The sequence below is a fragment of the Coregonus lavaretus genome, assembly GCF_964263955.1.
Source record: "Coregonus lavaretus genome assembly, chromosome: 5".
Taxonomy (NCBI): domain Eukaryota; kingdom Metazoa; phylum Chordata; class Actinopteri; order Salmoniformes; family Salmonidae; genus Coregonus; species Coregonus lavaretus.
The window spans coordinates 13,134,729-13,148,780 of record NC_139992.1 but is presented as its reverse complement, the minus strand read 5'-3'; the positions used below and the strand labels follow the sequence as shown (position 1 = coordinate 13,148,780).

Here is a 14,052-nt window from a genome sequence, read left to right as displayed (position 1 = left end):
GATCAGAATGGAGACAAATAGACCCGGTAATGATCATATCAAATGGAATAAGAATTGAATTATTCCTGAGCTTAGCCAGAGGAGAATGTACAAAATTAAATGTGATGCTACAGAAGATTTAAGCCTCAGTATCTTCATGCCAGTAAATCTGACACAACTGTAATTTATGTGCTTTTAGTTGAGACATTACCTCACAACAAGATAGGTTTATGCTGTTGACTTTGTAGGGCATAAAGGAGTCTTGAATTATGCTACTTAGAGTCATGCTGCATTTATTGCTGGTTTCAATGCACAAATGATATGTGAGTTTCAGAGGGATGATACATGATGATGATAATGATACCGGTGGTGGTGGTGTAGGTAGGGGACTTAGCTGAATAGATATTTTACCCAACAAGATGAAGGGTTGACTGGGCTGCAGTCTCTGGCAAAGCCAGGGGAGAGTTGGAGAGTGGGAGCTAGTGGCAGCTGGGTAGGAGCTAAGGGCTTTGGCCAGGGAAAGAGAGAGCAGACTGGGTTGGGCAGTGCTTGGCTGTCCCTACCAATGCACCCACTTCCAGGGTCCAGCATCCATGTAACGTATACACTTCCAATAAGTACATAACACTCTGTTATGCTTCTCGGTCCATTAATGAATAGAAAGTAGATCCTAGATGTATTCTTCAGTCAGACAGAACACTGTGGGGGTGACAGATATGATTCCTAGCCACACACAGACTGTGCATCAGGGCCGTGCACAGACCTTTCAGGAGGCAGGTGCTCAAACTATATTTTAGTATATAGTGATTGGCTAGAGTCTAGACTACCTGTGTTGGATCATTGATGCAGCCGCTCCTCTCTGTCTTTCTGCCCTCTGCTGCGCGTATCAGCCAACCAGACCCAAAATGTATGATGATTTAAATCAAGTGTTAATCAAATGTTATGCTGCTGTAACAGCAGGGAAACTTAAATACGTTCTACCTCATTTCTACCAGCATGTTAAATGTGCAACCAGAGGGAAAAAACTCTAGACCACCTTTACTCAACACACAGAGACGCGTACAAAGCTCTCCCTTGCCCTCCATCTGGCAAATCTGACCATAATTCTATCCTCCTGATTCCTGCTTACAAGCAAAAACTAAAGCAGAAAGCACCAGTGACTCGGTCAATAAAAAAGTGGTCAAATGAAGCAGATGCTAAGCTACAGGACTGTTTTGCGAGCACAGACTGGAATATGTTCCGGGATACTTCCGATGGCATTGAGGAGTACACCACATCAGTCACTGGCTTCATCAATAAGTGCATCGATGACGTCGTCCCCACAGTGACTAAGTACATACCCCAACCAGCAGCCATGGATTACAGGCAACATCCGCACTGAGCTAAAGGGTAGAGCTGCCGCTTTCAAGGAGCGGGACGCTAACCCGGAAGCTTATAAGAAATCCCGCTATGCCCTCAGACGAACCATCAAACAGGCAAAGAGTCAATACAGGACTAAGATGGAATCGTACTACACCGGCTCCGACGCTCGTCGGATGTGGCAGGGCTTGCAAACTATTACAGACTACAAAGGGAAGCACAGCCACGAGCTGCCCAGTGACACGAGCCTACCAGACGAGCTAAATTACTTCTATGCTCGCTTTGAGGCAAGTAACACTGAAACACGCATGAGAGCATCAGCTGTTCCGGACCACTGTGTGATCACGATCTCCGTAGCCGATGTGAGTAAGACCTTTAAACAGGTCAACATTCACAAGGCCGCAGGGCCAGACGGATTACAAGGACGTGTACTCCGAGCATGCGCTGACCAACTGGCAAGTGTCTTCACTGACATTTTCAACCTGTCCCTTTCTGAGTATGTAATACCAACATGTTTCAAGCAGACCACAATAGTCCCTGTGCCCAAGAACACTAAGGTAACCTGCCTAAATGACTACCGACCCGTAGCACTCACATCTGTAGCCATTAAGTGCTTTGAAAGGCTGGTCATGGCTCACATCAACACCATTATCCCAGAAACCCTAGACCCACTCCAATTTGCATACCGCCCCAACAGTTCCACAGATGATGCAATCTCTATTGCGCTCCACACTGCCCATTCACACCTGGACAAAAGGAACACCTATGTGAGAATGCTATTCATTGACTGCAGCTCAGCGTTCAACACCATAGTGCCCTCAAAGCTCATCACTAAGCTAAGGACCCTGGGACTAAACACCTCCCTCTGCAACTGGATCCTGGACTTCCTGACGGGCCACCCCCAGGTGGTAAGGGTAGGTAACAACACATCCGCCACGCTGATCCTCAACACGGGGGCCCCTCAGGGGTGAGTGCTCAGTCCCGTCCTGTACTCCCTATTCACTCATGACTGCATGGTCAGGCACAACTCCAACACCATCATTAAGTTTGCCGATGACACAACAGTGGTAGGCCTGATCACCGACAACGACGAGACAGTCTATAGCAGGGGTGTCAAACGTCCGGCCCACGGGCCGGATCAGGCCCGCAAACGGGTTTAATCCGGCCCGCGAGATGATTTAAAAAAAATAAAAAATAAAAAAATATATATATATATAATAATTTTGTAAAGTATAAAAATGCGCTGCAATTTTTCAATAAAATAAACTGCTGTTCCAATTGCGTCCACTGGATGGCGCAATAGCAATTGTGTTAAGCAAGCATACTGTTTATACCGGGGCAGAGCAAGTAGGTCAAGCACGTGCAGCCAATGAGCTACTTTGTTTTGCCCGCGATATTTATTACGGCTTCTACTTTTAACATTATGTGCTTTGGCACCCTCATTGCCCCAATATGTCTCTGTCAAAAAAGAGAAAAGTGGACGCAGAGTGTAGAGTGTTCCAAGAAAAATGGTCATCCTATTTATTCACAGAATTGAATGGGAAAGCTGTATGTTTGGTGTGTTCAGAGCATGTTGCAGTGCTGAAAGAATATAACCTTCGTCGCCACTATGTGAGTCTTCATGCCGACAAATATGACAACTTTCAAGGACAGCGGAGATGAGAGAAGGTGAATGAACTGTTGGCGGGTCTGAAGAAACAGCAGTCTGTGTTTACTCACAGCCGAGACATCAGTGACGCTGCAGTGAAAGCTAGCTACCTCATTGCTAATGAAATGGCAGTGGCTTCAAAACCATTTAGTGAGGGTGAATTTTTAAAAACATGCATGATGAAGGCAGTGGAGATTGTGTGCCCTGAAAAGCGGCAGGCTTTTGCAAATATCAGCCTGACAAGAAACACAGTTGCAGACAGGATTTCCGATCTTTCAGTGGATTTGGACAGCCAGTTGAAGCAAGAAGTAAAGTCATTTATTGCGTTTTCGGTTGCAATTGATAAAAGCACGGACATTACAGATGTTGCACAACTGGCCATTTTCATCCGCGGAGTTGATGACACATTGACCGTCACCGAGGAGTTCGTGGAGTTGGTGCCGATGACAGATACAACGACAGCAGCTGATATTTTTACCGCACTCGTCGGCGCGCTGGACAGGGTCGGAGTGGACTGGTCCCGCGCTGTCAGCCTGGCTACAGATGGTGCGCCCTCAATGATCGGGAAAAAAGCAGGCGTTGTGACAAAGTTCAGAGAGAAAGTGCAATCTGCAAATGGAGGACGTGATTTTTTGACTTTTCACTGTATTTTGCACCAGGAGGCTTTGTGTTGCAAGTCATTAAAGATGGATAACGTCATGAAGGTGGTCATCCAAACTGTTAATTTCATCCGATCCAGAAGCCTGAATCACCGTCAGTTTGACAGCCTTTTCAGTGAGAAAGACCACATCTATGGCCTGCCATACCACACTGAGGTAAGATGGTTAAGCCGAGGTGCTGTGCTGAGGCGTTTCTTTGATTTACGAGAAGAAATTGAACAGTTCATGGAAGAAAAGGGCAAACCAGTGTTAGAATTTCATTCCGCAGAATGGATGCAGGACCTTGCATTTATGGTGGATGTTACAGAGCACCTGAATAACTTGAACAAACAGCTGCAAGGGCGCAACAAAGTTGTCACGCAGTATTATGACAGCATACGTTCTTCCAAGTTGAAGCTGTCATTGTGGGAGACGCAACTTGCCGGTGGTGATGCAGCTCACTTCCCCTGTCTGAAAAATGTGTGCGCGACCCAACATGTGGCAGACATGAAGCGGTTCAAAGATAAAATAACGGGACTGTTACGGGAGTTTGAGCAACGCTTTCAGATTTATGTTTATATGTTTTTATGTTGATGTGCTATTGTTTTTAATTGATTGTATTTTATTTGTATATTTAACCTATTCTTGACTCTGTGGTTCTTGCACTTGTTTGGGGAACAGGATTTCATTATTTTTATCTACATTTCTGCCTGAGAAATGACACCCTGATATAGTTCTGTGATCTGTGATATACTTCTGTGAATCACTGAGGCATTGTGTGTTTGTGTGTTCTTTGTCCTCAGAACTTTCAAATAACTAGAGGTGTTTTATATGATTAATAGTGATGTTGTGCTTTTGGACACTGTCCTCAGGCTCCAGCTTTATGTTTATATGTTTTTATGTTGATGTGCTATTGTTTTTAATTGTTTTTATTTTATTTGTATATTTAACCTATTCTTGACTCTGTGGTTCTTGCACTTGTTTGGGGAACAGGATTTCATTATTTTTATCTACATTTCTGCCTGAGAAATGACACCCTGATATAGTTCTGTGATCTGTGAAACAGTTCTGTTAATCACTGAGGCATTGTGTGTTTGTGTGTTCTTTGTCCTCAGAACTTTCAAATAACTTGAGGTGTTTTATGATTAATAGTGATGTTGTGCTTTTGGACACTGTCCTCAGGCTCCAGCTTTATGTTTATATGTTTTTATGTTGATGTGCTATTGTTTTTAATTGATTTTATTTTATTTGTATATTTAACCTATTCTTGACTCTGTGGTTCTTGCACTTGTTTGGGGAACAGGATTTCATTATTTTTATCTACATTTCTGCCTGAGAAATGACACCCTGATATAGTTCTGTGATCTGTGAAACAGTTCTGTTAATCACTGAGGCATTGTGTGTTCTTTTTCTTTAGAATTTTCAAATAAACTTGACGTGTTTTATGATTAATAGTGATGTTGTGCTTGTACTATTTTGGACACACTGTCCTCAGGCTCCAGCTTTATGTTGTATGTTGATCGTATTAAAACAAAGAAAACAATCTGAAGTTGTTGTTTTTAAGTTATATATACCATGATTTTTCCGGTCCGGCCCACTTGGGAATAGATTTTCCTCCATGTGGCCCCTGAGCTAAAATGAGTTTGACACCCCTGGTCTATAGGGAGGAGGTCAGGACAACAACCTCTCCCTCAACGTGATCAAGACAAAGGAGATGATTGTTGACTACAGGAAAAAGAAGAGGACCGAGCACGCCCCCAAGACAGTCGTGAAGAGGGCATGACAAAACCTATTCCCCCTAAGGAGACTGAAAAGATTTGGCATTGGTCCTCAGATCCTCAAAAGGTTCTACAGCTGCACCATCGAGAGCATCCTGACTGGTTGCATCACTGCCTGGTATGGCAACTGCTCGGCCTCCAACCGCAAGGCACTACAAAAGGTAGTGCGTACGGCCCAGTATATCACTGGGGCCAAGCTTCCTGCCATCCAGGACCTCTATACCAGGCGGTGTCAGAGGAAGGCCCTAAAAATTGTCAAATACTCCAGCCACCCTAGTCATAGACTGTTCTCTCTGCTACCGCACGGCAAGCGGTACCGGAGCGCCAAGTCTAGGTCCAAGAGGCTTCTAAACAGCTTCTACCCCCAAGCAATAAGACTCCTGAACATTTAATCAAATGGATACCCAGACTATTTGCATTGACCCCCCCTACCCCCCTCTTTTACGCTGCTGCTACTCTCTGTTTACTATCTACGCATAGTCACTTTAACTCTACCTACATGTACATATTACCTAAATTACCTCGACTAACCTGTGCCCCCGTACATTGACTCGGTACCGGTACCCCCTGTATATAGCCTCGCTATTGTTTATTTTTACTGCTGCTCTTTAATTATTTGTTACTTTTATTTCATATTATTTTATATTGTATTTTTTATTTATTATTTTTTTGTTATTCTTTCTTAAAACTGCATTGTTGGTTAAGGGCTTGTAAGTAAGCATTTCACAGTTAAACCACTTTCTGTGCACGTGCCTGCAGTGCATCTATGAATGTCTAATCTAAAATGAACTCAATGAAAATAAATGGTTTGAAGCTAAACAGTTTTGTTGGCTGTGAGGCTGTCCAAAACTGTTGTTCCACGACTACAGTTTTATTGAACTCTGAGAGACTGTGAGACTTATTAAACATTTCCTGCCGGTGTTCTTTGACAAATTGTTCATTGTCGGGTTGAACTCTCTCTCTGAAGCATCTTGTCTGAGCACTACATAACAATTGGCAATTAGTGTCTTTCCACTACCAGCTTCTATGTATGATTTCGAACGGTTACGGTTACCGCTTTCTGTGCTGGCAAATATACCCAGAGGACAGGAGTAAACCTGTCAGGGGTTGGTGGTTCAACACATGCTGAGAGAGGAACGCTAAAACACAAGAGGCTTTGTTTAGACAGCTTGTCTGGACGAATAGAGACTGCTTCACAGTCACTGGTGATCTACATTACATCAGCTCATAAGCTCATAGCATGGTGTATGGCTGTAAGCTGTCACCAGTTGTAACCCAGGGACTGCTACATTCTCCTGTCACCATGTCTGCTTCCTTTAATGGATGGTGACATGGTGGGACATAAGTCTATCTGAGATACAGTGGGGGAAAAAAGTATTTAGTTAGCCACCAATTGTGCAAGTTCTTCCACTTAAAAAGATGAGCGAGGCCTGTAATTTTCATCATAGGTACACGTCAACTATGACGGACAAATTGAGAATTTTTTTCTCCAGAAAATCACATTGTAGGATTTTTAATGAATTTATTTGCAAATTATGGTGGAAAATAAGTATTTGGTCACCTACAAACAAGCAAGATTTCTGGCTCTCACAGACCTGTAACTTCTTCTTTAAGAGGCTCCTCTGTCCTCCACTCGTTACCTGTATTAATGGCACCTGTTTGAACTTGTTATCAGTATAAAAGACACCTGTCCACAACCTCAAACAGTCACACTCCAAACTCCACTATGGCCAAGACCAAAGAGCTGTCAAAGGACACCAGAAACAAAATTGTAGACCTGCACCAGGCTGGGAAGACTGAATCTGCAATAGGTAAGCAGCTTGGTTTGAAGAAATCAACTGTGGGAGCAATTATTAGGAAATGGAAGACATACAAGACCACTGATAATCTCCCTCGATCTGGGGCTCCACGCAAGATCTCACCCCGTGGGGTCAAAATGATCACAAGAACGGTGAGCAAAAATCCCAGAACCACACGGGGGGACCTAGTGAATGACCTGCAGAGAGCTGGGACCAAAGTAACAAAGCCTACCATCAGTAACACACTACGCCGCCAGGGACTCAAATCCTGCAGTGCCAGACGTGTCCCCCTGCTTAAGCCAGTACATGTCCAGGCCCGTCTGAAGTTTGCTAGAGTGCATTTGGATGATCCAGAAGAGGATTGGGAGAATGTCATATGGTCAGATGAAACCAAAATAGAACTTTTTGGTAAAAACTCAACTCGTCGTGTTTGGAGGACAAAGAATGCTGAGTTGCATCCAAAGAACACCATACCTACTGTGAAGCATGGGGGTGGAAACATCATGCTTTGGGGCTGCTTTTCTGCAAAGGGACCAGGACGACTGATACGTGTAAAGGAAAGAATGAATGGGGCCATGTATCGTGATAGTTTGAGTGAAAACCTCCTTCCATCAGCAAGGGCATTGAAGATGAAACGTGGCTGGGTCTTTCAGCATGACAATGATCCCAAACACACCGCCCGGGCAACGAAGGAGTGGCTTCGTAAGAAGCATTTCAAGGTCCTGGAGTGGCCTAGCCAGTCTCCAGATCTCAACCCCATAGAAAGTCTTTGGAGGGAGTTGAAAGTCTGTGTTGCCCAGCGACAGCCCCAAAACATCACTGCTCTAGAGGAGATCTGCATGGAGGAATTGGCCAAAATACCAGCAACAGTGTGTGAAAACTGTGAAGACTTACAGAAAACGTTTGACCTGTGTCATTGCCAACAAGGGTATATAACAAAGTATTGAGAAACTTTTGTTATTGACCAAATACTTATTTCCACCATAATTTGCAAATCAATTCATAAAAAATCCTACAATGTGATTTTCTGGATTTTTTTTCTCATTTTGTCTGTCATAGTTGACGTGTACCTATGATGAAAATTACAGGCCTCTCTCATCTTTTTAAGTGGGAGAACTTGCACAATTGGTGGCTGACTAAATACTTTTTTTCCCCCCACTGTATGTTTACACTGTTGTGTTTGGAAGCATGCCATGTTAAGCCATTTCTGAAGCATACCAAATTAAGCCAGGTTATAAGAGTTGTTGTTTGGTTTTGTTGTTGCTCCAGGTTTACGAACTCTGTCTCTGTCTCTCCCCAGGTTTGCAGACTCTATCCGGGGCATGCTGAAGCTCATCCTGGTCCTGATGATGGCTGGGGCTTCCCTGGCCTCTACCTGGTTCACACTCACCTGTCTAACCAGGCTCACACACCTACCCTCCACTGCAGGTAGGCCTAGTAGAGCACAGTTTCCATGTCAGGAAGTAGGCATTTTACATGTAGGCAGTGCAACTGGCATACACCCGGAGCATCCTAGAGCCACAATGGATACTTCAATAGCAGACTGGTCCTTTAGATTCAGGAAGAAGAGACATGGACTGAGTATAGTAAGTAGCCCTTGGCTTGTGCTAGCCAGAACGGCTCATAGGAGCAGGAGTGAGGCAGCTGTTTCTGTATTGAGGCAGTTTCATGTACAAGTAGACAGAACGTCTATCACACCGCCTCATTTATTTCACCTTTATTTAACCAGGTAAGCCAGTTGATATCTCCAATCTATCTCCTTAAAACTGAGTGCCAAGCAGAGACGCATCAGGTCCCATTTTTACAATCATTCTCGTGCCTGGCATCAGTGTTTGTTGAACCCTCTCTTCCAGACACATACTGGCAGACAGTGCCACGCTAACAGACCCCAGGGTTGCCCATCCAACTGGTGTACTGTACGTGGGTGGCGTGATACATGGATCCGGTAGCATCCTCTTCCACATTACACACCTCTCTTTGTCATCCCTTTTTGGAAGCTCTCAGCATGCACACTTCTCAATTTTTTTACACAAACAACAGTTATACTGGTTTTGTTCTTCAACAACATCTATTATCATTAGTGTAAAAGAGATTGGTCTTCCCTTGGACACGTTCCCCATGGCTCTATTACCATACTTCCTCTAATAAAGAGGGCTAAAATATTATCATGGAGTGGCACTAGGGCTGTGGCGGTCATGACATTTTGTCAGCCGGTGATTGTCAAGTAAATACAGTGAGGGAATAAAGTATTTGATCCCCTGCTGATTTTGTACGTTTGCCCACTGACAAAGACATGATCAGTCTATAATTTTAATGGTAGGTTTATTTGAACAGTGAGAGACAGAATAACAACAAAAAAATCCAGAAAAACGCATGTCAAAAATGTTATAAATTGATTTGCATTTTAATGAGGGAAATATCTGCAAAACATGACTTAGTACTTGGTGGCAAAACCCTTGTTGGCAATCACAGAGGTCAGACGTTTCTTGTAGTTGGCCACCAGGTTTGCACACATCTCAGGAGGGATTTTGTTCCACTCCTCTTTGCAGATCTTCTCCAAGTCATTAAGGTTTCGAGGCTGACGTTTGGCAACTCGAACCTTCAGCTCCCTCCACAGATTTTCTATGGGATTAAGGTCTGGAGACCTGAGTGGCGCAGTGGTCTAAGGCACTGCATCGCAGTGCTAACTGTGCCACTAGAGATCCTGGTTCGAATCCAGGCTCTGTCGCAGCCGGCAGCGACCGGGAGACTCATGGGCGGCGCACAATTGGCCCAGCGTCGTCCAGGGTAGGGGAGGGAATGGCCGGCAGGGATGTAGCTCAGTTGATAGAGCATGGCGTTTGCAACGCCAGGGTTGTGGGTTCGTTTCCCATGGGGGGCCAGTATAAAATATGTATTCACTAACTGTAAGTCGCTCTGGATAAGAGCGTCTGCTAAATGACTAAAATGAAAATAAAATGAAATGAAATGAGACTGGCTAGGCCACTCCAGGACCTTAATGTGCTTCTTCTTGAGCCACTCCTTTGTTGCCTTGGCCGTGTGTTTTGGGTCATTGTCATGCTGGAATACCCATCCACGTCCCATTTTCAATGCCCTGGCTGAGGGAAGGAGGTTCTCACCCAAGATTTGACGGTACATAGCCCCGTCCATTGTCCCTTTGATGCAGTGAAGTTGTCCTGTCCCCTTAGCAGAAAAACACCCCCAAAGCATAATGTTTCCACCTCCATGTTTGACGGTGGGGATGGTGTTCTTGGGGTCATAGGCAGCATTCCTCCTCCTCCAAACACGGCGAGTTGAGTTGATGCCAAAGAGCTCCATTTTGGTCTCATCTGACCACAACACTTTAACCCAGTTCTCCTCTGAATCATTCAGATGTTCATTGGCAAACTTCAGACGGCCCTGTATATGTGCTTTCTTGAGCAGGGGGACCTTGCAGGCGCTGCAGGTTTTCAGTCCTTCACGGCGTAGTGTGTTACCAATTGTTTTCTTGGTGACTATGGTCCCAGCTGCCTTGAGATCATTGACAAGATCCTCCCGTGTAGTTCTGGGCTGATTCCTCACCGTTCTCATGATCATTGAAACTCCACGAGGTGAGATCTTGCATGGAGCCCCAGGCCGAGGGAGATTGACAGTTATTTTGTAATTCTTCCATTTGCAAATAATCGCACCAACTGTTGTCACATTCTCACCAAGCTGCTTGGCGATGGTCTTGTAGCCCATTCCAGCCTTGTGTAGGTCTACAATCTTGTCCCTGACATCCTTGGAGAGCTCTTTGGTCTTGGCCATGGTGGAGAGTTTGGAATCTGATTGATTGATTGCTTCTGTGGACAGGTGTCTTTTATACAGGTAACAAACTGAGATTAGGAGCTCTCCCTTTAAGAGTGTGCTCCTAATCTCAGCTCGTTACCTGTATAAAAGACACCTGGGAGCCAGAAATCTTTCTGATTGAGAGGGGGTCAAATACTTATTTCCCTCATTAAAATGCAAATCAAATTATAACATTTTTGACATGCGTTTTTTCGGATTTTGTTGTTGTTATTCTGTCTCTCAATGTTCAAATAAACATACCATTAAAATTATAGACTGATCATTTCTTTGTCAGTGGGCAAACGTACAAAATCAGCAGGGGATCAAATACTTTTTTCCCTCACTGTAACTGCCGGTCTCACGGTAATTTACCATTAAGATAAACACATTTAGCATCTCCTGGCTTCCATGCATAGCCTACATTTTAAAAAGTCTAATAAATCCATGTATTATACCCTACACCAACACAATAAATCCATTATTTATTTTAGACAGATCTAAAGAAACATGATATGAAGAAAATGTAGTCTGGTTCAGAAGAACAGAATAACATACTCTGAATTGTCCTTATGTTAGGCCCTGATCTGGCTATGCCATATGGCTGTGGGCTACACTAGTTCATTTAGCAGACAAGATTTGCTTAGAATTCCGTGGCATTATTTTATATTATTTTATAGTATGAAGAATACAATTGAATTCTTCTCCAAACAATTTGAGGGAGTGCGCACATGGGCTATTCTGTGTTAAGCGGTTAACAAAGAAATAGGTACTCCTATAGGCTTAATTTAGAGTTATTTATGTAACTTTAGTTGTGAAACAAACGTTGGGCTTTATTTTTTTATTTGTTATACATTCTAAGGCTGCATGATGCGACTCTAATGATGATTGAAAAAATTTGCTTGAAAGGCATGAGCTCTGCTTGTTTTTTTTTTGTGCAGGCTGTACACACTTTATCAGTCTCTCATTCACAATTTGACAAGCACTTGATAATGCCTCGAATTTCCTGGTGGCATCCCCTTTGTGTGGCCGTAATGCCCCCTAAAACAATTGATGCCTTTTGTGGCCAGTGGCCGTTGTGCCCTTGGGCTGAATATAATAATTATAATTCCCTTCTCCCGGCTGGGTTCTCCGAAGCACCTCTCACTCACATGGCTCTCCATCACATGATCGGGTCTTTCTCACAGGCTACAAGTGAAGACCGACACATCGGGGATGCAACTGCGTGCGTAGTTATCCAATTCCGAGGCGCATATTGAAGATATTGGAAGAACTGTCCACGTTTACTTTTCGTCAGCCAACAAGATGAGTAGGCCTATCGAACAGCAAAAGCACTAGCCTATGTCAATCTATTATCCCCCATAGTACAAAAGTTGACCTATTCTGTGCGTGAAATAAATATTCCAAACATAGTCTGGGACAGTTGTGGGATGCGATAGATCCCAAATTAATGCAACCACTAGCATCGAATATAACATTTTAAATAATGAGGCTGTTGCAATAGATCAGAACATTTAGCTTAAAATGTTGATAAACTATTAGGCTATTTCTTCACATTATGAGCGCAGCAATGTGCACATTGCAGTAGGCTATAAGCGTGAATGTTCCATTAGCAGGAAAACACCATTCTCAAAAGTTACTGCAAATGTAATTATGCATGAAATGCTTTTATTATAAAGGTGCATTTTTATGGTGAAAATTATCTTCCCCAAACTTGACACTCGCGCTGCAACAAATGTTGGGCTATATATTTAGATTTTTCATACATTCTAAGGCTGCATGATGCGACTCTAATGATGATTTGAAAAATGTTTCGCAACATGAGCTCATGGGCTCTCAAGAAGTGTTTGATTTTCGATCACATTTGCATTTTGTCAGAGTGATTAGAGGGAAAATAGAGTGCTGAGTACCAGGCAGTTAGCAAGTTTGGTAGGCTACTAATGACCATCAGCAGCATCAGAGCTTGGAAAAGCCTAATTACCGTGACTAAACGGTGATGTGGAATTTGACTGTCGTCATGACTCGTGACTGCCGGTGTGGCGGTAATACAGTCACCGTAACAGCCCTAAGAAGCACCATGCTTCCTCTAATAAAGAGGACTAAAATATTATCATGGAGCAGCGCCATACTTCTTCTTATAAAGACAGAGAGACAGATGTAGTGGGAGGAACAGCGCAGCGGTGGTTGGCTGTGTTTGATACCAGCCGGTATCAGGATGGGGGTGGTAGAACGAAGGGAAGAGGGGATATTCATTGATGACTGTGTCATCGGTGCAGTGGTGTCGCCTCAGTTCCTCTGTGGCAGCAGATAGACAGGCTGGCTGGGTCCTCACAGACAGCAGTGTGATTAAGAGCGGTGCTGGGTAATGGGGAGTTGATTTGACCCAATCTGCAGTGATAAAGGAGACGGCCGTGGAGGAAACTGAGAGCAATGCCCTGCGTCCCAAATGGCACCCTATTCCCTATATGGTGCACTACCATAGGGTTCTGGTCAAAAGTAGTACACTATATAGAGAATAGGGTGCCATTTGGGACGCAAACATGCTTTGCTCCACGGTGATGGCTTAATCTGCTCACCCACCCCAGGGCCCCAGGGCTCAGCCTCAGAGCAGCTGAGACCTTGATCAGTGGCCAAGGCACACAAGCATGGACACACGCGCATACAAACATGCACGCACACACGCACGCACGCCATGTGCAAGCATGCAGGGACACACATACACACGTGCACACGCACATACCAGTGGAGGTCGGTGCCGTTTAAGATGAGGGAGGACACTTTTGTTTTCATATGAGCATTGCCTTATTTCTATTACAGCAAATTGGATGATTGTCATTCATATTCCACTCACCCAGCTCAATGTAACATTGATAGGTTGTATCTACTACATGATACTCAATTTTTCTCTATACCCATCATGAGGTTGCTACAACCTAGCCTACGAATAAAAATGTATAACTTAGGTGCACAGGTCGAGAGACAAATTGGAGTAATCAAGGTGACAGACAGTGACACATTCAATACTGCCTTGCACACTCTTGCCTGCA

At 44.0% G+C, this 14,052-nt stretch overlaps 1 protein-coding gene across 2 annotated transcripts in view; it reads left to right on the top strand.

Annotated features, from left to right (window-relative positions):
• LOC311128995 (solute carrier family 49 member 4 homolog) overlaps window positions 1-14,052 on the top strand; it is an 87,175-nt gene that overhangs the window by 50,285 nt on the left and 22,838 nt on the right. For both annotated transcript variants that reach the window (XM_084161227.1, XM_084161228.1), the window contains exon 7: window positions 8,502-8,629. In XM_084161227.1, the coding sequence (XP_084017353.1) occupies window positions 8,502-8,629 (128 nt within the window). The remainder of the gene's footprint in view (window positions 1-8,501; window positions 8,630-14,052) is intronic.